A 22,859-nucleotide genomic window follows, 5' to 3' on the forward strand; every position below is an offset into this window, starting at 1 on the left:
TGACAAAAAATGTACAAAAAAGTGAGAGAAATTTGACGAAAAATTGACAAAAAAGTGAGCAAAATTTGACGAAAAAGTCATGAAAAATTGACAAAAATGCGACGACTGCCCAACAAAAAAAGTGCTGAAGAAAATCTGATGTGAGGAAAAAGATCAACTTAGTTTTGTAGGTCTTTCAAATGAGGTGTTACACTGGCCTACAGGATTTGGGTAAAGCTGAACTGGAGAAAATGCTCTCGGTTCAGGCGGGAGTTAAGAGGTTAATCTTCATTTATTACTTCATATTCAGACTTTGTTTTGTAATGTAAACAGAGTGACTGTTGTTGTTGTTGTAGGTTGGGTTTGATGGATCCGGACCTGCCTCCTCCAGGGCCCCCCACCATGAGGACCTTCAAGGTATAAACCACTGAACACATTTAACTGGTATCGGAGCAGAAAAATCATTTCTTGCTATTTGCTTCTTAATTGTGTTTTCGTCAGTGCTTATGAGACGAGTTCTTGCCTTTAAATGGGGAGAAAATAGCAAATTTATTTGAGCTGAAACTTAGTGCTGGGCGATTATGGGAAAAACATACCGTAGATTCTCTAATACTGGCCTGTATTCCATTAGAGGCCAGGTCTCCGACAGAGGCCGGGTCTCCGACAGAGGCCTGGTCTCCGACAGGGGCCGGGTCTCCGACAGGGGCCGGGTCTCCGACAGAGGCCGGGCTAGCTCTGTCTCTGACAGAGGCCTGGTCTCTGACAGAGGCCTGGTCTCCGACAGAGGCCTGGTCTCCGACAGAGGCCTGGTCTCCGACAGAGGCCTGGTCTCCGACAGGGGCCGGGTCTCCGACAGGGGCCGGGTCTCCGACAGAGGCCGGGCTAGCTCTGTCTCTGACAGAGGCCTGGTCTCTGACAGAGGCCTGGTCTCCGACAGAGGCCTGGTCTCTGACAGAGGCCTGGTCTCTGACAGAGGCCGGGTCTCCGACAGAGGCCTGGTCTCCGACAGGGGCCGGGTCTCCGACAGGGGCCGGGTCTCCGACAGAGGCCGGGCTAGCTCTGTCTCTGACAGAGGCCTGGTCTCTGACAGAGGCCGGGTCTCCGACAGAGGCCTGGTCTCTGACAGAGGCCTGGTCTCTGACAGAGGCCGGGTCTCCGACAGAGGCCTGGTCTCTGACAGAGGCCTGGTCTCTGACAGAGGCCGGGTCTCCGACAGAGGCCGGGTCTCCGACAGAGGCCGGGTCTCCGACAGAGGCCTGGTCTCTGACAGAGGCCTGGTCTCTGACAGAGGCCTGGTCTCCGACAGGGGCCGGGTCTCCGACAGGGGCCGGGTCTCCGACAGGGGCCGGGTCTCCGACAGAGGCCGGGCTAGCTCTGTCTCTGACAGAGGCCTGGTCTCTGACAGAGGCCTGGTCTCCGACAGAGGCCTGGTCTCTGACAGAGGCCTGGTCTCTGACAGAGGCCGGGTCTCCGACAGAGGCCTGGTCTCCGACAGGGGCCGGGTCTCCGACAGGGGCCGGGTCTCCGACAGAGGCCGGGCTAGCTCTGTCTCTGACAGAGGCCTGGTCTCTGACAGAGGCCGGGTCTCCGACAGAGGCCTGGTCTCTGACAGAGGCCTGGTCTCTGACAGAGGCCGGGTCTCCGACAGAGGCCTGGTCTCTGACAGAGGCCTGGTCTCTGACAGAGGCCGGGTCTCCGACAGAGGCCGGGTCTCCGACAGAGGCCGGGTCTCCGACAGAGGCCTGGTCTCTGACAGAGGCCTGGTCTCTGACAGAGGCCGGGTCTCCGACAGAGGCCGGGTCTCTGACAGAGGCCGGGCTAGCTCTGTCTCTGACAGAGGTTAACATGGTTAAAGCTCCAAAATGTCGATTTTGCATGATATAAGACCTTTAATGCTGTCGATGGACCAACAGCATCAAAAGTACTCGCTTCTGATACTTTAATTTTTTCGATACCAGAAGACACCTTACTGTAGATTTAACTCAAAGTTTCTGTAAAATGTCTTTGTTTTCTGAAGAGTTGGCCACAGTAAATACCCACAGTTCCTCACGTTCCTCTGTGATGGAAAGGTTTTTGTATTGTTTGTGGCTTTAAGAACGTTCCTCTGTGATGGAAAGGTTTTTGTATTGTTTGTGGCTTTAAGAACGTTCCTCTGTGACGGAAAGGTCTTTGTAGTGTTTGTGGCTTTAAGAACGTTCCTCTGTGACGGAAAGGTCTTTGTATTGTTTGTGGCTTTAAGAACGTTCCTCTGTGACGGAAAGGTCTTTGTAGTGTTTGTGGCTTTAAGAACGTTCCTCTGTGACGGAAAGGTTTTTGTATTGTTTGTGGCTTTAAGAACGTTCCTCTGTGACGGAAAGGTCTTTGTATTGTTTGTGGCTTTAAGAACGTTCCTCTGTGATGGAAAGGTCTTTGTATTGTTTGTGGCTTTAAGAACGTTCCTCTGTGACGGAAAGGTCTTTGTATTGTTTGTGGCTTTAAGAACGTTCCTCTGTGATGGAAAGGTCTTTGTATTGTTTGTGGCTTTAAGAGCGTTCCTCTGTGACGGAAAGGTCTTTGTATTGTTTGTGGCTTTAAGAACGTTCCTCTGTGATGGAAAGGTCTTTGTATTGTTTGTGGCTTTAAGAACGTTCCTCTGTGATGGAAAGGTCTTTGTATTGTTTGTGGCTTTAAGAACGTTCCTCTGTGATGAAAGGTCTTTGTATTGTTTGTAGTTTAAGAACGTTCCTCTGTGATGAAAGGTCTTTGTATTGTTTATGGCTTTAAGAGCGTTCCTCTGTGATGGAAAGGTCTTTGTATTGTTTGTGGCTTTAAGAACGTTCCTCTGTGATGGAAAGGTCTTTGTATTGTTTGTGGCTTTAAGAACGTTCCTCTGTGATGGAAAGGTCTTTGTATTGTTTGTGGTTTTAAGAACGTTCTTCTGTGATGGAAAGGTCTTTGTATTGTTTGTGGCTTTAAGAACGTTCTTCTGTGATGGAAAGGTCTTTGTATTGTTTGTGGCTTTGAGAACGTTCCTCTGTGACGGAAAGGTCTTTGTATTGTTTGTGCCTTTAAGAACGTTCCTCTGTGACGGAAAGGTCTTTGTATTGTTTGTGGCTTTAAGAACGTTCCTCTGTGACGGAAAGGTATTTGTATTGTTTGTGGCTTTAAGAACGTTCCTCTGTGACGGAAAGGTCTTTGTATTGTTTGTGGCTTTAAGAACGTTCCTCTGTGACGGAAAGCTTTAAGAACGTTCCTCTGTGATGGAAAGCTTTAAGAACGTTCCTCTGTGATGGAAAGGTCTTTGTATTGTTTGTGGCTTTAAGAACGTTCCTCTGTGACGGAAAGGTCTTTGTATTGTTTGTGGCTTTAAGAACGTTCCTCTGTGACGGAAAGCTTTAAGAACGTTCCTCTGTGATGGAAAGCTTTAAGAACGTTCCTCTGTGACGGAAAGGTCTTTGTATTGTTTGTGGCTTTAAGAACGTTCCTCTGTGACGGAAAGGTCTTTGTATTGTTTGTGGCTTTAAGAACGTTCCTCTGTGACGGAAAGGTCTTTGTATTGTTTGTGGCGTTAACGTTCCTCTGTGATGGAAAGCTTTAAGAACGTTCCTCTGTGATGGAAAGCTTTAAGAACGTTCCTCTGTGATGGAAAGGTCTTTGTATTGTTTGTGGCTTTAAGAACGTTCCTCTTTGATGGAAAGGTCTTTGTATTGTTTGTGGCTTTAAGAACGTTCCTCTGTGATGGAAAGGTCTTTGTATTGTTTGTGGCTTTAAGAACGTTCCTCTGTGATGGAAAGGTCTTTGTATTGTTTGTGGCTTTAAGAACGTTCCTCTGTGACGGAAAGGTCTTTGTATTGTTTGTGGCTTTAAGAACGTTCCTCTGTGATGGAAAGCTTTAAGAACGTTCCTCTGTGATGGAAAGGTCTTTGTATTGTTTGTGTCTTTAAGAGCGTTCCTCTGTGATGGAAAGCTTTAAGAACGTTCCTCTGTGATGGAAAGGTCTTTGTATTGTTTGTGGCTTTAAGAACGTTCCTCTGTGATGAAAGGTCTTTGTATTGTTTGTGGCTTTAAGAACGTTCCTCTGTGATGGAAAGGTCTTTGTATTGTTTGTGGCTTTAAGAACGTTCCTCTGTGATGGAAAGGTCTTTGTATTGTTTGTGGCTTTAAGAACGTTCCTCTGTGATGGAAAGGTCTTTGTATTGTTTATGGCTTTAAGAACGTTCCTCTGTGATGGAAAGGTCTTTGTATTGTTTGTGGCTTTAAGAACGTTCCTCTGTGATGGAAAGGTCTTTGTATTGTTTGTGGCTTTAAGAACGTTCCTCTGTGACGGAAAGGTCTTTGTATTGTTTATGGCGTTAAGAACGTTCCTCTCGTCTCCAGGACTTCCTGCTGAACCTGGAGGACAGCGTGGACGAGACGGAGGCCGTCAAACGCTACAATCAGTACAAGCTGGACTTCAGGCGGCAGCAGCTGCAGGACTTCTTCCTGTCGCACAAACAGCACGAGTGGTTCCGCTCCAAGTACCACCCCGATGACATCGCGGCGAGGAGGGCGGGGTCTCAGGCCGCGCTCAAGACGCGCCTCGACGTCTTCCTCTTCCTGTTCGACAACCACTGGCTGGACGACGTCAAGCTGGACATGGAGCACAACGCCAAGATCCTCAAGCTCATGGACGCAGGTGAGAGAACTCTGCGTTTTTAACCTCCACCTGAGCCGAGCACGTTCTCTCCTGTGTGGCTTTACCCAAATCTAAGAGTGTCAAAATAGTGACAACAATGAGGATGAAAACGCAACAAAACGTGGCAAAAGAGCAACAAAAAAGTGCCGGAAAAGCCACAATAACACATTAAAGAAACCAGAGCCGGTGCTGGCTGTCCAGGGGCCCTGAGCTGAAGCTGCTCGGGGGCCCTCACACTTCCTTACAGTTACAGTTCGAAACTATGTACGGTCAAACGTTCCACTGCAGTAGTGACAGAAGTGGAACATGGTGACCTCAGTGTCAGGCCTTTGGGATCCACCATTACCCTCTGATGACGAGCCCAGGACCCAAATCAAACTGTCATTTGTCCTAAATCGTACAAAATATTGTATTTTCCACACAAGCGTTTGCTGAACAAGCAGCAGATTTCCCTTTAAGACTGAAATTATGATAAAAATAACCCACTAACATTCATTATAACAGACACAGTTAGTGTTTCTGAGCAGTTTCAGATGGAAGATATTGAATAAAAGTTCCCTATAGATTCGCGACCCACTGAAAATGGTTCTGTGACCCACTTTTGGGTCCCGACCCCCCAGTTAAGAATCACTGTTTAAGGGGAGACACTACGGGCAAAACTCATTTTCTTTCAGTTTTCAGGTTTTGGGCTAAATTGGTCTCTGAACATACAAGCTTTCACCCGGAAACAGAAAATATGCCTAATCTTCACAATAACATGTTTAAATATTGCGCTGATTCAATGTTCCCCCATAGACTTATATGGGAGAACACAATTTCAAGGGCCTTTTTCTCCAAACACATGTTTCTGTCATTGTGGCGACACTATGTCCACGTCAGTCGGACCTAAAGACTTCACATTTTCCAGCCTTGGACTGAACAATGTTTGGAAGATTTTTTCAGAGGGATTTTTTATTATTTAATCCCTTAAGCCCCATTTATTGAGTTTTGAATGTCAAAAAATGAGGCGAGAATTAAATTTTTACAATTTTTTCCACTAAAAAACAGCTTATTTTAAAACTAAACACGAAATCCACAATCCGCTCTGAAAAAGTCTTGGTAACTGATTCATCAATAAAATGAAACCATAAATTTGAATGTAGCTCTGTCCATTATTCAGATTTCGTCGCCGAAAAGACGGGAAATTTGGGGCATTTTTAGGCATAAAACACCTTGTTCTTATATGAAAAGATAAAATGACAGAAAACTTGCCATGTATTTTTTTCTCACATTTATGTCAGTGATCGACAGCAACAGTTTCAAATTGATATCTGTAAAAAAAAAAAAAAATCCTATTCACCTGCAGTGTCTCGCCTTAATATATGACCAAAGATGTTCTGACAGGTCATTTTTAAAACACCATTGACCACTGACACCATTTCTCGCATTTTGAGACTTACTTTAAACCTTCTGTTGGTCTGTAAATGCAGTAAATCAGAATAACTGCCTTGTATAAAATGTCTCTCTCAAAATGGCTGTAGTGAATGTCTTGAAATAGGCCTCTGTCTCTTTAAGAACCTCTGAGCCTTTAGACACGCCCCCTCCACACGCTGTCTGTGGCATCAGTGGGGAGGGGGTTCTGCTGAGGAGCAGTGGTTGGTTACTCGGCTGGTGACGAAAGCTCGGAGGCGTCTCCAGGAGGTGGGGGCGTTCCTAGGAGGACTCAGGCAAACCTATCCCTAAAATGGCCGCCATCAGAGTCTTTACAGATTACTCAGAAATACGTGAATGTGCCAAGGCAACACTTCAGCCATGTTTTTAATGAGGGAGTGACATAATAACATGATGGAAAGCTTGAAAACGTCCATTTTGCAGAATTCCCCCCTTTTAACAGGTATTTGATCTCTTATTTGTATAAGAATATTTCTCATAATCGTCTTGGGGCCAGAGGTTCTGTGCTGGAGGGCCGGATTTGGCCCCTGGGCCTGATGTTGCCTACCCCTGCACTAACCATTAGCCACGGTCAGACACTTGTCTATTTCCCCCCTTTGTTTAAAACGGTTAATGGTCACATTCTCTCACCTCTGGTCCCTGACCCGATCAGTTTGTAGGTCTTAGCTTTCAAATGAGGCGTTACTGGAGCTGAAAACCATGTGACCTTGTTGTTCCCGTGTTTCGCAGCCGTGATAAAGATGGAGGGCGGCACAGACCTCGACCTGCAGACGCTCGAGGCTCCGGTCGCCGCGGGAGACGCAGGGGGCGTGGCCGGCGCATCGTCGGGAGCAACAGCGGCAGAGGGCGGGGCCAAAGCAGAACCAGGAAGTGACGGCAAAGAGCCGGATCCGGCAGCAGCAGCGACGACGGCGACGGCGACGGGAGGAGGAGGAGATAAAGACAAAGACAAGGACGAGACGCCGACGGAAACGGACGCCGACGCGGAGACGCAGGACGAGGAGAAGAAGGTGACGAGCTGCAGATACGAGAGAGATGTTTAATGTCAAGGGTTTAATTAACCTCTTAACTCCCGCCTGAACCGAGAGGATCTTTTTCCGTCATCAGATTTATTTCCATCATTTTTTGTTGGGTATTCAACTCATTTTTGTAGCTTTTTTGTTACATTTTTGTCATTTTTTTGTCACATTTTAGTCATTTTTTTGTCACATTTTAGTCATTTTTTTGTCATTTTTTGTCACATTTTTGTCACATTTTTTGTCGTTTTTTGTCACATTTTTGCCTTTTTTTTTTGTCATTTTTTTGGTCACATTTTGTCACATTTTTGTCACATTTTTGTCATTTTTTGTCACATTTTTGTCATTTTTTGTCACATTTTTTGTCATTTTTTGTCACATTTTTGTCATTTTTTGTCATTTTTTGTCACATTTTTGTCATTTTTTGTCACATTTTTTGTCACATTTTTGTCATTTTTTTGTCATTTTTTGTCACATTTTTGTCATTTTTTTGTCATTTTTTGTCACATTTTTGTCATTTTTTGTCATTTTTTGTCACATTTTTGTCATTTTTTTGGTCATATTTTTTGTCACATTTTAGTCATTTTTTGGTCACATTTTGTCACATTTTTGTCACATTTTTGTCATTTTTTGTCACATTTTTGTCATTTTTTTGTCACATTTTTGTCATTTTTTTGTCATTTTTTTGTCACATTTTTATCACATTTTTGTCATTTTTTTGTCACATTTTTGTCATTTTTTTGTCACATTTTTGTCAGATTTTTGTCATTTTTTTATCACATTTTTGTCATTTTTTATCACATTTTTGTCATTTTTTTTATCACATTTTTTGTCATTTTTTTGTCACATTTTTGTCATTTTTTTATCACATTTTTGTCATTTTTTTGTCAGATTTTGTCAGATTTTTGTCAATTTTTTGTCAGATTTTTGTCATTTTTTTGTCACATTTTTGTCACATTTTTGTCACATTTTTGTCACATTTTTCTATTTTTTTTGTCAAATTTTTAACACATTTTTGCCACTTTTTCATCAATTTTTTGTCACTTTTTTCTCAATGTTTTCTCACTTTTTTGTCACATTTCCATCATTGTTTTCGTCTCAGTTTTGTTGCTATTTTCACAGCTTTTTTCCAGAAGCTTTTGGATTGGGGTAAAGCCAAACTGGAGAAAATGTGCTCGGTTCAGGTGGGAGTTAAGGGGTTAATTAATCAGTTGTGTAAATCCTGAAGTGTGTTGTGTTTGTGAAGGAGGAGCAGGAAGAGGCCAAACAGAACGGAGACGAGACGATGGAGACGGAGGAGGAGAAGAAGGAGGAAACGGAGCAGAAGAAACGAGTGAGTCTCAAACCTCCTGAACCTGGAGGAAACTTCATCACGAACTCCATCACGACTCATGGCGTTTCTTTCTCCAGAGCAGGAAGCGGAAACGCAGCGTCTCGGCCGACTCCGGCGAAGGGAGCGCCTCCGAGTCTGACTCTGACCAATCGGACAAAGAGCAGTCGGACAAGGACCAATCAGAGCGCGAGGACGACGAGGAGGAGGAGCCTGAGAGCGGTGAGGGTCACACTTTAAAAAGCATTAATAATAATAATAATAATACATTTTATTTGTATAGCGCTTTTCAAGACACTCAAAGACGCTTTACAGAAAACAAGAATAAAAACACACATAAAATGAGCAGATTAAAATAGAGGGCAGTTAATGGACATTAAAAGCCTTTTTAAAAAGGTGTGGTTTGAGTTCTTTCTTGAAGGTGGGGGGTCAGAACAGGCACGGAGCGGTGGGGGCAGTGAGCAGTGAGTTGGGGTGGCGATGGAGAAGGCTCGGTCTCCCCAGGTTCGGCGCTTGGTCTTACAGGGGAGGGACAGCAGGTTGGCGTTGGAGGAGCGGAGGGAGCGAGATGGAGTGTGATGGTGGAGGAGGTCGGTGAGGTCTGGAGGGGCCAAGTTATGGAGGGCTTTGAAAGTAGGGGTGTAACGATACGCTAAAATTGTATTTGGTTCGGTTCACAGTTTGAGGGCTCGGTTCGTTTAATTTTCGGTACAAATAAATAAGAACAAAATTTTTCTTTTGAATAGCTGCCAATACACAATAGAATTCTTGCATAAAATAAATAAAAGCGACCCATTTGGGTGATATTTTAAATGAATTGCACTCTTGTAATGAAATACACATTTTGTAGCATTTAAAATAGAAATGTAAATACTGTAAGTGATACAGTGAGCCACTCATAGCTTGTCAACATCAGTTTGAGCTTTTTCATAAAGTGCTGGTATAACTTTTTGGCTGAAGTGCGGACGTGATGGGATATTGTAGCGACGCTCAAGACTTTTAATCAAATACTTAAAGCCAGCGCCTTCAACAACTGAATATGGTGCAAATCCGTAGCAATGAAAACACCTACACCATGTGTGATGCTTTTGCCTGATCCGAACGACTGGACGGGGTTTGTTTGATGCCGACGTTAGCGGTGTTTGCACAAGGCTGCTTTTCTTTAGTAGACGTGGTTTTCACACTCGGATGATGCCGTTTTAAGTGCGTTAACATGTTTGATGTGTTGCTGCTGCAAACCCGATCTCCGTGGAACAATGTCGGCAACAACGTCTGTCCCCGTCATGAGTTTTAACCGGAAAGACAAAGTGTTCCCAAACAGGAGACTGTAGTGATGTGGAGGGTCTTCAAGCTCTGGCTTCTCTTTCGCTGTGGCCATGATGCCGTTTCTCTCGTGCAGCTTCAATATGCGTCAGTCAATAGCGTCCGTGCGGAAACTCACGTAGGAACTTTGTTCCGCGGCGCTTAATATGCCGCTAATAATAAATTTACATTATTTAATGAAAATAATACACCGAAACGGTACGCAAGTGGACCGAACCGAACAGGCCGAACCGAAACGGTTCAATACATCCCCGTGAACCGTTACACCCCTATTTGAAAGTGATGAGGAGGATCTTGAACTGGATGCGTTGAGGGACGGGGAGCCAGTGGAGGTTCTGAAGGACAGGGGTGATGTGTTCACGGGAGCGAGTGTGCGTGAGGAGGCGGGCAGCGGAGTTTTGGATGTACTGGAGTTTATTGAGGGTTTTGGATGGTGAGCCGTAGAGGGCGCTGTTGCAGTAGTCGATTCTAGATGTGATGAAGGCATGAATCAGAGTTTCAGCGGCAGAGAAAGTGAGGGATGGGCGGAGTCGTGATATGTTTTTGAGATGGAAGAAAGCAGTCCAGGTTATTAGCTTGATGTGGGGTTCGAAGGAAAGAGTGGGGTCGAGGAGAACACCGAGGTTGCGGGTGAGTGGGGACGGATGGTGCTGTCGGAATGGAGGCAGAAGTCTTGAGCAGATTTGGTGATGTTTTTTGGGCCAATGATGATGAGGTCTCTTTTGTCACTGTTTAGTTTTAGAAAGTTGCGTTTCATCCAGGTTTTGATGTCAGAACCTATGTGCTCACGACATGACTGTGTTTTCAGAGCGGCGAAAGGAGCGCGGGAAAAAGGAGGAGGGACCTGCGAAGCCCCGCCCCCTCCACCTGACCACGTCGCTGTTCATCCGGAGCATCCCGCCGGAGGTCTCCAAGGAGGAGCTCACCAACGTAACCTCGCACACGTCTGGACTCGCACACGTCTGACCCGGCGTGACGTACGGACTGACTGTTCTCTCTGTGTCCACAGCTCTGCCGCAAGTACCCAGGCTTCCTGAGGGTGGCGCTGTCCGACCCTCAGCCCGAGAGGAGGTCAGTGTCGCCGCCCAGTGCATGATTGATGTGACTTTAGAAGTGTGTTAGGAAAGGTAGGGATGACTTTGGACACGACTCTTTAACCCCTTAACTCCCACCTGAACTGAGCACATTTGGCTTTACCCCAGTCCAAAAGCTTCAGGAAAAAAGGTGAGAATAGAGACAGAACTGAGACGAAAACAATGATGATGAGGCAAAAAAGTGAGAAAACTTTGACAAAAAAGTGATGGGAAAAAATGATGAAAAATGTGATGAAAAAAAAGACAAAAAATGACAAAAAATGTGACGAAAACAATGATGATGTGGCAAAAAAGTGACGAAAAAATGACAAAAATGTAATGAAAAAAATGATGAAAAAGTGATGAAAAAAATGACAAAAAAGTGACGAAAAAATGACAAAATTTGATGAAAAAAATGACAAAAAAGTGATGAAAAAAATGACAAAAAAGTGATGAAAAAATGACAAAAATGTGACAAAAAATGACAAAAAAATGTGACGATAAAATGACAAAAAAATGTGAAAAAGTGACGAAAAATGTGACAAAAAAGTGACGGAAAAAATGACAAAAATTGTGACGAAAAAATGACCAAAAAAATGTGAAAAAAATGTCAAATGTGACCAAAAAATTGACAAAAATAACAAAAAAAATGACAAAAAATGATGAAAAAATGACAAAAATGTGACAGAAAAAAAGACAGAAAAAAAGACAAAAAATGACAAAAAATGACAAAAAGGTGACGAAAAACGTGACATTTTTTTTTTTAAATGACAAAAAAGTTACAATAGTGAGTTGAAAACCCCCAAAAAATCTGATGACGTGAGGAAAAAGATCCATTTAGATGAGTTTTGTAGATCTTAGCTTTACAATGAGGCGGGAGTTAAGAGGTTAACATCTACGTGCTCTGTTTTACATCGTCATGGAGAGACTTTTTGAATGAAACGCTGCAGTGAGACCAGACTCCGCCTCTTTCCTGAACCGCTCTAACATGTCACTAACTCAACCCAAAGTGACGGCGTTTGTTGTGGCAGGTTTTTGCGCCGCTGTTGGGTGACGTTCGACCGCAGCGTGAACATCAAAGAGACCTGCTGGAACCTGCAGAACATCCGGGTATGAGCTGAGCGGCCGCTGTGCCGGCGCCCCCTGCAGGCCTGACCCCTCTCTGTGTGTTTGTTCAGCTGAAGGACGTGGAGCTGGCCCCGGTGGTGAACAGAGACCTGTGCAGGCGCGTGCGCAGCGTCAACGGCCTCACGCACCACAAACCCGTCATCAGGAACGACATCCGGCTGTCGGCCAAGCTCATCCACGCGCTGGACCAGAAGGGGGCGCTGTGGAGCTCGCAGGTAAACCACACAGCTACGAGATTAACTCCTGACACTGACTCTGGAACCGATTGTAATAGAGGCTTCCCATTCTGTCTGATTTATAAAATGAGCCTCCAACAACTCAGGCCTCAGGTTGAGAAACATCGCAGTGAAAATCTGTAATAACTTCATTCACTTCAGATCCTATTTCTTATATTTTTTGTTGCAAACTTTTGTTACGCGCTTCTTTTTCTCCGTGACATTATCGTTAGGTAAGAATAAAGAACAGGTGTGTCCAGTTATAACGAGCTCCATCTTCAGCTGCAGCGCAAACATGACTGATCTGTTCAGACGCTCAGGGGTGTTTGTTTTGGCCACAGCTGAACCTGGAAGCACCTCGGGCTCATCCTTTTTTTTCTTTTTCTCTTTGTTTCTCTCTTATGACAGAAATAATATACAAATTAAAATCAGGCTGTAAGACATTACATTACAGACGTCGAGCACTTCCGTTCCGCTGTGACGACACAACTGAACACTCAGTCGTTCACCAGGAGAGGGCGGAGCCTCAGAGACTGGGGACCATGGCCAAAATTTTCGCATGGATTTGGGAACCAATCACAGAGCGAGGAGGGACGGCAAGATGATGACGCGCTATTCGATATACGGAAGCTTGCAGTTTATTTACGGATAAAAAAAAAAAAGTTTATTTACGGATCCAACATGACAGCAGCAGACACGATGGTATTTTTTGATCAAGCTTTAGACCTTGTTCTAAATAATTTATCTCAAAAGTTTACAGCGGGTACGTCATACGTCATCTCATACGATGATACGATTGGCTGTGGCTACGTGCAGACGCATGAGACTTTTTTTTTTAAAAATTTCCGTATCGCCCAATAAACGAGTATGGACGATCGTAAACCACACCTCTCCCACGAGAAAATGAATTGGTGTCCCCAGTGTTAGCCAGGCTAGAGAGCTGCGTGAATGAAGCCACAAACCACTCTGGGGGGGTTTTTGATAAGGAAATAGCAAAACAACATGGCTAAAAGCTCCAAAAAGTCGATTTTGCATGATATAGGACCTTTAAGGTGTTTAGTTTTGGAATCTGCTGATTTTTGTCTTCTACTCTACTAACCATGGGTAGTACTATGCGGTAAAAAAGCGCCCCCTGCTGTCACAGGACAGCCGACACATTTTACAGTCTAGAGCTTCACACACAGGATTGTAGATCAGATATTTGGGGCCTCTACTAATGTTTTTGTCATTATTATTCTTGTATCATTACCTTTTTTTTTCTTTCTCTACTTTTTCCCCAATTCTACTTTAGATTTTTGTTTTCTCCTGTTTCCTTCCCATTTTTTCTTTTTGAAAAAAATTGTAACATATTTTTCTGCGTTACCATTTTCCCCCCTTACATCCCCCGCCCTTGGTTCCTTCCCATGTTTAAATAAAATAAACCCGCACGTTTAAGCCCGGCTCTGTCTGTCCATGGCCTTAAATCCTCCTGCGTTTGTTTCCAGATGGAGTCGAACCCGGTGCTGAGGAACATCACGGACTTCCTGATCGAGGAGGTGAGCGCGGAGGAGGAGGAGCTAACGGGAGTCTCCGCCCACGACGCCAACGAGGGCAAAGACCCCGCCTCCTCTGAGGTCGCCCTGGAGACGGACGACACGCTGCTGCAGGTCAGGGCCCGGTGTCGGTGACTCTCCCAAAATCCTTCAGTTTGTTCTGACGTCGCTGACACTGTGATCGTTTTGACTTTGCTTTTTTTCTGTTTTGTTCCCAGTTTATCCCCATTTTATTCATTTTTTTAAACATGTTTTTCCAGATATTTTTAAAACATTTTTTCTGTATATATTTTTTTTATATGTTACAAATATAGACATTTTTTTCCCAATTGTTCCCTTTTTTTCCCAATTCTTTCTTTTATTTTCTTACAAATTTTCCTTAAATTTTCCCTAATTTTTCCCTATTTTTCCTAATTCTTCCTTTTATTTTATTACAAATTTTTCCCTAATTTTTCCCAATTCTTTTTTTTATTACAAATTTTTCCCTAATTTTTCCCAATTCTTCCTTTTATTTTATTACAAATTTTTCCCTAATTTTTCCCAATTCTTCCTTTTATTTTATTACAAATTTTTCCCTAATTTTTCCCAATTCTTCCTTTTTTTTATTACAAATGTTTCCCTAATTTTTCCCAATTCTTCCTTTTATTTTATTACAAATTTTTCCCTAATTTTTCCCTATTTTTCCCAGTTCTTCCTTTTATTTTATTACACATTTTTCCCTGAATTTTCCCCTATTTTTCCCATTCTTCCTTTAATTGTTCCCCATTTCTCACCGTTTGCCCGGTTCCCTCAGGTGTTGGACCGGCTGCTGCTGTACCTGCGGCTCGTTCACTCGGTGGATTATTATAACTTCTGTGAGTACCCGGCGGAGGACGAGATGCCCCATCGCTGCGGCCTGATGCACGTGCGGGGCCCCCTGCCTGTGGCTAAGATCACCCAGGCTGAAGGTGAGGAGGATCACCCACGTCTCTGTCTTCTTCTGTCATCTTAAAACACACAGAGGACTCAGTTATTGGAAGTCGACTTCACAAAAGTCAGCGTGGCCCAGTTGTTGAGGAATGATCAACTCAGCTCGTGTTAAAAGCCAGTGTATAGAGGCGTGTTTTTAAGAGTGACTTAAAACTCTCAGTGGATGAGGCTGATCGATGCTCAAAGGGAGCTCGTTCCAAAGTTTGGGTCCAGCGACTGCAAACGCTCTGTCACAGCGTTTTTTTTTTCCTAGAGTGGGGTTAGAGGGGTTAAAAGGTTAAAAGCTGTTGGTCACATGACCGCAGGGCTCTCACAGGAGAATACAAAGTCAACATTTCAGACAGATACTCTGGAGCCAGGCCATTCAGTGATTTAAAAACAAACAGCAGGATTTTAAATTGTATCCTGAAGGCACCGGGAGCCAATGAAGAGACTGTAGAACAGGAGTGATGTGGTCATAGCGACTGATGCAGCTGCGTTCTGTACGAGCTGCAAACGACGAATGGAAGCAGCATCAAGACCGTGGTACAAAGAACTGCAATAGTCCAGACGTGTAGAAATAAACATGTGGACTAATTTCTCCAGTTGGTTAGAAGGCAGATATGGTTTTACTTTAGCATCAATCGGAGCTGAAAGAAGCTTGTTTTAACCACAGAGCTGATTTGTTTGTCAATCATGACTCCAAGATTTCTTCCATGGGAGCTGAAGGGAACACCGAGATCAAAGGTTGGTTCAGTACTGCCGAACAAAACAATTTCAGTTTTGCTCTCATTTAGGTTGAAGTTTATCTTCAGCCAGTCAGAGAGGACGAAGCATCGTAAAGACACTGAGCATCCTTTGTCGGAGTGTCGGTGCTTCCGTCTGGGCGTCGGTTTTTGATTCCAATGAGCCTCACGAACCGTTTTAAGAAAAGCTTTGTTCTAGGGCTGAAACAACTAATCGATTAATCGACAACTAATCGATTATTGAAATAGTTGTCAACTATTTTAGTAATCGATTAATCGTTTTCTAGTAAACACAGACTTAAAAAGAGCAAAAATTACATGCACATGTTTTATTTTTGATGGAAACCTACTTTGTTTTTCAAGTTAGGGCCTGTAGAGTTTTGTACATTGAAAATTTCATAAATATCTGTCTGTGTCTCATCCAATTAATAAAGCAGAACTGGCACTAAGAGCCTTCAAAAACACTTTACAACAGTTTAAGTTTACTCCATCAACATGTCCTCAAAAGAAGCCACTTTAGCTTCATGTGATTAAAAATAAATGAAAAAATACAATTTTCATACACCATTCACAGCCAAGCGATTAATTGATTAATCGTAAAAATAATTGGTAGATTAATCGATTACCAAAATAATCGTTAGTTGCAGCTCTAGCTTGTTCCCGCTGCCCTTTCCTTTATGAACAAGTCGGGATCAAATCACCCCTGACACGGCTTTTTATCTTTGTTACTGTCAAGTGGCTTAAACTTGTATCTGTACCAAAGGCACTTCCTGTTTGTATCTGGAGACTTACAAGCTTTATATTTAAATATGTGATGTTTTATCTTTGTATAATGTGTTTTAATGTGTCGACTAGTTCTCAGAATTGCAAGACGAATTTACCCACAAGTACAAATAAATGACCCTAGCCTGTAAATGACCCTGTCTGTGTGACTCGGGTTTGTTCTGCAGTCTCGGAGCACCTGAAGATGTGCGAGCAGCGCGTGGCTCCTCTGCTGCCGCTGTTGGAGTCGGTCAGTGAAGAGGAGGCAACTCGACTCGGGAAGAAAGACCCGGAACACGAGGTATTTCCCACAGACAGACACGCTGTCACTGAGTGCGACCAGCAGGGGGCGCTTCACCAGGAAAACAGGACCTGTAGCATCCCAGTGATAAAGCTACAAGTGGATCTTTGTCCTTCTTTATTTCCGTTTAGTTCACAGTGAGCACCGTAAGAGCTGAAAGCAAAACAATTTACAATATCAACATCCACACAAATAGTAGAAATACTCCATGAAATGACTCCAAATATTCCAACTGGGAGCTAAAAACCATAACCATAAGGTGCCGTGTTCCCTTCCCGCAATCAGATTTAAACACTTCCTTATTCAGCACACAGGATATGACATCATCAAACAGGAAGTACTTCAAAATAATGAAATTATTATCAAGTCCATTACAGGACCTTTAACCTCTTATCCTCATCTTCAACGAGAGCATTTTCAGATCCAAATCTCAAAGCTTCTCGACTGGAGCTCACAGCCTTTAGGTGACGCCTCATTTGAAAGCTAAGACCTACTAAACTGACAGTAACTTTTTGTCACTTTTTGTTCATTTTTTTTATCACTTTTAGTCATTCCTTTTTTTTTTTGGCACGCTGTTTAGTGATGTGTCGGTCGCGAACGATCCGGCTCTTTTGAACAAGTCTTTACAGTGAATGATATGAACGGCTCTTTTTTTTTAATATATATATATATAAAGTATAATACGTTACGTGAATGAGAGAAATAGAAGCTTAATCTGGTTGTGTGATTGTTTTTTGTGATGACAAACTCCATAGAGGGAAATATCAATGTTATATTGTGTGAAATAGTGACTTTTGTGTTCAAATTCACAAATCAAGTCAATTTCGGAGGGATTTACTTTCTTAAAAAAAAAAAAAAAGCATAATCCTTTTGAACGTCTCTTTAAAGTGAACGGCTCCCGAATGAACGGCTCCTTTCAAAGAGCCATAAATCCCATCGCTTTTGTGTTATAGAACCAGAAAACATGTTATTTATTCAGTTTAATCTCTTTTGCTTTTGAAAAAGGCTTTTTTTTCTCACCTTTTCCCCCAATTTTTCCCACTTTTTTTTTCTTTTAAACATTGATGACCAACAGCGTCAAAACTTGAATATAGAGATTTTATATTTCTTTTTGGGTTCCTGCTTTTGAACCTTCTCTTCGATACCAAACTGGTGTCGTTTAATGGTGCTCAGCTCTAACACTGCGATTTGTTTTGTCTTATAAGATTTTTAGGTCTGTAAAAACGTGAGCTGCTCGTCTGCAATGGTTCAAACTAAGAGACAATCGTAGCTTAGACCAAAGTTTCTCGTAGAGAAGATCAGGCTCCAGAGGCTCGTGTGCAGCTGAGCCGAGCGCCTCAGGCTGACGGGGTTCATTTCCACAGAAAAGTGTAAAACGAGGAGCCTCATGTGGAGAAAACGTCCCTAAAGCGTTTGTGTTTCAGGTGGAGAAGTTCCTGGTGGCGAACACTCAGGAGCTCAGCAAAGACAAGTGGCTCTGTCCCCTCAGCGGGAAGAAGTTCAAGGTCTGTTGGTTTTTCTGCCCCTCGAAAGTCAAAAGTCCTCACGCTGGCGGATAAAACTGAACCCGTGTGTGTCGCGTTTCAGGCGCCGGAGTTCGTGCGGAAACACATCCTCAACAAACACGGGGACAAAGTCTCCGCCGTCAGACAGGAAGTGGAGTTCTTCAACAACTTCCTGCTGGACCCCAAGAGGCCCGCCCTCCCCGAGAACAAGCCCGTCCCGCCTCCAGGTCAGAGCCGTTTGTGAAGCAGCTTTTAGACTCACAGATACAAGAGGGGGGCACGTCAGAAATACCCAGTCTTCATCAATATTCCCCCCATTTCTTTCCAATGTTTTTTTCTTGTTTTTTATTTCCCTCTCTACTCCCCCAATTTTTCCCAATACCATTTTTTTGGGCCAATTTCTTCTTTCTTTTTCCCCATTTTTGCCAAATCTTTCCCAATTCCATTAGTTCCCATTTCCGCCATTTGTTTTCTATTTTCTCCGTGTTTTTTTTTTCTTAACAATTTCCCCCCATTTCTTCCAATTTTCCCCCAAATTTGTTTTGCTGTTTTCCTGAATTTCCCCCCCCAGTTTTCCTCCCCCATTTCTTCCCTATTTAATTTCTTTTTTGCCCATTTCTTCTCCATTTTGTGTTTTTTTTCCCCATTTTCTCCAAAAAAAAAATCATATTTTTTGCCAATATTATGAGAAATGCCGCCAGAACCCAAATCTTTTCCACTATTTTTCCCAATTCCATTGTTTCCCCATTTCCCCATTTTCCCTCCATTTCTTCCCAATTTTTTTTCTTGAATTTTTTTCCCCCATTCTTCTCCACTTTTTAGCAATTTTTTTTTTCACTTTTCTTCCACCTTTTTTCTAATTTTTCCCCCCATTTTTGCTAAATCTTTCCCAATTCCATGTTTTCCCATTTGCATCATTTGTTTTCCATTTTCCCCCCATTTTTTTGCCCATTTCTTCTCCATTTTGTGTTTTTATTCCCCATTTTCTCCAAAAAAATGTTCTCCAATTTCTTGCCAATATTGTACGTTACAAATGCAGCCAGAACCCAAACTTTTTTCCACTATTTTTCCCAATTCCATTTGTTTCCCCATTTTTTTTTCTAATTTTTTTCCACAATATTCCCTCCATTTCTTCCCAAGTTTTTTTTCTTGAATTTTATTTCCCACTCTTCAACATTTTTTTGTGATTACTTTTTTTTCACTTTTCTTCCACCTTTTTTCTTATTTTTTTTCTTATTTTTTCCCCCCATTTTTGCTAAATCTTTCCCAATTCCATTTTTTCCCATTTGCACCATTTGTTTCCCATGTCCCCCCCATTTTTTGTGTGCCTTTTTTGTCCCCCGTTTTAATATTTTTTTGCCCATTTTCTCCACATTTTTTTCTCTCCAATTTCTTGCCAATATTATACGTTACAAATGCCGCAGAACCAAAACCTTTTTCCACTATTTTTCCCAATTCCATTTTTTCCCCACAATATTCCCTCCATTTCTTCCCAATTTTTATTTTCTTGAATTTTATTTCCCACTCTTCTCCCCCAATTTTTGTGTTGGGCCAATTTCTTCTCCACTTTTTTGCAATTTTTTTTCACTTTTCTTCCACCTTTTTTCTATGTTTTCCCCCCATTTTCGTCCCAATTTTTGCTTTTTCCATTGTTCCCCATTTTTGCCAAATCTTTCCCAATTCTATTTTTTCCCATTTCCACCATTTGTTTTCCATTGTCCCCCCATTTTTTTGTGTGCCTTTTTGTATTTTTCCCCCAGTTTTCCTCCCCCATTTGCAGATATTTCCATCAGTGATCCCGATTTGATCCAGTTTTCACACTGAATGTTTGCTAATCGGTTTCTTGACTGAAAGTTAAAGCGTTTTCTGTATCTGTCTCTGTTGTGTCGTCTTCAGCTCCTCCGGCCGCGATGCAGGCGTTCCCCGGTCAGTCCCCACAGCAGCAGCAGCAGCAGCAGCAGAGCATCCTGGGATACCCGCCCGGAGTGAGGCCGCCCATGCCCGGGTTCCCTGGTACGGCCCACAGTGAAGCCTGAGCTGTTCTTAACCCCTTAACTCCCACCTGAACCGAGCACGTTTTCCCCAGTTTGGCTTTACCCCAATCCAAAAGCTTCAGGAAAAAAACAACAAAACTGAGACGAAAAATGTATGAAAAAGTGGCAAAAATGTCACAAGAAATCGACAAAAAAAAATTAATAAAATGACAAAAATTTGATAAAAATTTGACCAAAAAAATTATAAAAAATGGACAAAAAAATGACAAAAATGTGATAAAAAAAAAATTACAAAAGTTTGACCAAATGTTTTTTTAAAAATGACAAAAAATGACAAAAATGCAACAGGAATGTGATAAAAATTTGATAAAAAACGGACGAAAAAATGAGACAAAAAAATGACAAAAATGTGATAAAATTTGACAAAAAATTACAAAAATGTGACAGAAATGTGATAAAAAATTTGATAAATAATTGACGAAAAAATGAGACAAAAATTGACGAAAAAATGAGACAAAAATTGACGAAAAAATGAGACAAAAATTGACGAAAAAAAATTACAAAAAAATTGACTAAAAATGTGATAAAAATTAACTAAAAAATGACCAAAAAAATAACAAAAAATTGACAAAAAATGACAAAAATGTAACAGGAATGTGATAAAAATTTGATAAAAAACGGACGAAAAAATTAGACAAAAAAATGACAAAAATGTGATAATTGGTATTTATATGTTGTGTTATGAAGAAGTATACTTAGCTGAATGTAAATCTTTTGTCATAATTTTGACCAAATAAACTGAACTGAACTGATAAAAATTTGACAAAAATGTGATAAAAATTTGACAATTTTTTTTTTACAAAAATGTGATAAAAATTTGACACAATGTTTTTACAAAAATGTGATAAAATATTGCCGAAAAAAATGACAAAAAAGTCACAAAAATGAGTTGAATATCCAACAAAAAAATGCTGGGAAAATAATGTGATGACGTGCGTAAAAAGCTCCTCTCGGTTGAGGCGGGAGTTAAGAGGTTAAACGTTAACATTGTGTGTTTTCGAAGGCGGGGCCCCGTATCCAGCGCAGTTCGGAGCCGGGCGAGGAAACTACGACTTCAGAGGCGGAGGAGGAGGCCCCCCGGGGTTCCAGAACAAACCCAGGAGCTCCAGGTCTGGCCCAGTCTCTGCAGTGATGTTTGTGAATCTGCCTTTTGTCTAAAGCCGTGTGTTTCCAGGGGGATGAGAGGCGACCCGAGAACCATCATCGAATACCGAGACCTGGACGCCCCCGACGACCTCGACTTTTTTTAGACTTTCACACCTTTTTTTTAATCCTTTTTTTTTTATTATTATTTTTATTCCGAGATTCCTTCCATTTTGTTGTGTTTCGAGTGAATGAACGAGTGAGTGGTTTTTGTCACGTTACAATAAACATCATCTGGAGGAAGCGCGACCGCTGTGTTTTCTGTTTAACTAAACACTTTAATGCACTGGAGGGAGGGACGAGAAACTAAAACATCCTTAATCGTTTAAAAACAATAATCCATCGCCATGTTTTTAACCTCTTAACTCCCACCTGAACGGATCCCATTTCCTCCAGTTTCGCTTTACCCGAATCAAAAAGCACCAAAACAGCCACAAAAAATGAGAAGAAAACAAGGATGTAAACGCAACAAAAATGTGACAGAAATTCAACAAAAATGTGACAAAAAATCAACCAAAATATGATAAAAATTCAACAAAAATGTGACAAAAACTCAACCAAAAAGTTCTTTTTGGTTGAGTTTTTCATAAATTTTTCGTCCCTTTTTTTCGTCATTTTTTGGTCTAATTTTTTATTTATTTTTTGTGAAATTTTGTCACATTTTTGCCATTTTTTCATCAATTTTGTATCAATTTCTTGTCACATTTTTGTCACTTTTTTGTCATTTTTTTGTCAAATTTTGTCACATTTTGGTCTTTTTTTTCGCCACATTATTGTAACTTTTTCATATTTTTTTGGTCAAATTTTTTCGTCCATTTTTTGTCATTTTTTGGTCACATTTTTTTATTTTTTCAGTCAAATTTCGTCACATTTTTGGCATTTTTTTGTCACATTATCTTCACTTTTTCATCCATTTTTTGTCACTTTTTTATCACATTTCCGTCATTGTTTTCGTCTCGGTTTTGTCGCTATTTTGTCACTTTTTTTCCAGAAGCTTTTGGATTGGGGTAAAGCCAAACTGGAGCAAACGTGCTCGGTTCAGGTGGGAGTTAAGGTTAAACTGTTTTTAGCTAATGCTAGTCATGTATGCTAACAGCTGTAAAGATGGCGGATCTCCATGGTAACTGTGGAGTTTGGCATTTGAAAGAAGAGCACTGGGACAAGAAGAGTTTTAAGGAAGAAATGACATAAATCTACTTGAATGAACAGATTAAATCTAAGGTTTGAGTAGATTTGTTCTGGTCTTAGACGAGATTAAACCTCTAGTAGTCGTTCTCTTATTTCAGATCGTTTTGTGTCATGGCATTTGTGTCTCGGATTAGTTCAAACCGACTCAAATTCAACATAGAAGAACTTTAACTCAAGCGATTTTAAGTCATTATCTCATTAAAGATGGTCATTTTTTCGGTGCTTGACTTTGGGCTAATTATCAGTGGCTTCGGCCCTCGGTCTGTCGACAATAAAGAAAACCGGCCCCTCCTTGTCGACCCCTGGCCTAGAGTTTAAAAGTGAGGTGAGAGCAGCTGAATGTTCCAGCCTATTTAAGATGATTGAAAACCTTTTAGTTTATTGTTATTGAAACTGGGACAATGTAAATCCATTAGTCTTTACAAAAGAGGAGATGATTTGTACCAGATGTAGTTCAGCAGCTTTTCTCCATGTCCTCAGCTCAGGAACATGTTTTTCTGTTTGAATTAAAAACCAGAGAAACATTTGTGG

General features: G+C 41.8%; 1 protein-coding gene across 1 annotated transcript in view; it reads left to right on the forward strand.

The window, feature by feature from the left end:
• LOC306980372 (serrate RNA effector molecule homolog) overlaps window positions 1-21,376 on the forward strand; it is a 26,044-nt gene extending 4,668 nt beyond the window's left edge. The window contains exons 5-21 of the mRNA XM_079579726.1: window positions 336-396; window positions 4,336-4,633; window positions 6,794-7,074; window positions 8,327-8,413; window positions 8,491-8,632; window positions 10,542-10,663; window positions 10,743-10,804; window positions 11,838-11,916; window positions 11,985-12,149; window positions 13,634-13,795; window positions 14,475-14,628; window positions 16,326-16,438; window positions 17,863-17,943; window positions 18,026-18,170; window positions 19,840-19,956; window positions 21,001-21,106; window positions 21,172-21,376. Coding sequence (XP_079435852.1) covers window positions 336-396; window positions 4,336-4,633; window positions 6,794-7,074; window positions 8,327-8,413; window positions 8,491-8,632; window positions 10,542-10,663; window positions 10,743-10,804; window positions 11,838-11,916; window positions 11,985-12,149; window positions 13,634-13,795; window positions 14,475-14,628; window positions 16,326-16,438; window positions 17,863-17,943; window positions 18,026-18,170; window positions 19,840-19,956; window positions 21,001-21,106; window positions 21,172-21,247 — 2,251 coding nt within the window. The 3' untranslated portion in view covers window positions 21,248-21,376. The remainder of the gene's footprint in view (window positions 1-335; window positions 397-4,335; window positions 4,634-6,793; window positions 7,075-8,326; window positions 8,414-8,490; window positions 8,633-10,541; window positions 10,664-10,742; window positions 10,805-11,837; window positions 11,917-11,984; window positions 12,150-13,633; window positions 13,796-14,474; window positions 14,629-16,325; window positions 16,439-17,862; window positions 17,944-18,025; window positions 18,171-19,839; window positions 19,957-21,000; window positions 21,107-21,171) is intronic.
• The last annotated feature ends 1,483 nt before the right edge of the window (window positions 21,377-22,859 follow it).

This window comes from Gobius niger (assembly GCF_951799975.1).
Source record: "Gobius niger genome assembly, chromosome: 21".
In the NCBI taxonomy this organism is placed as follows: domain Eukaryota; kingdom Metazoa; phylum Chordata; class Actinopteri; order Gobiiformes; family Gobiidae; genus Gobius; species Gobius niger.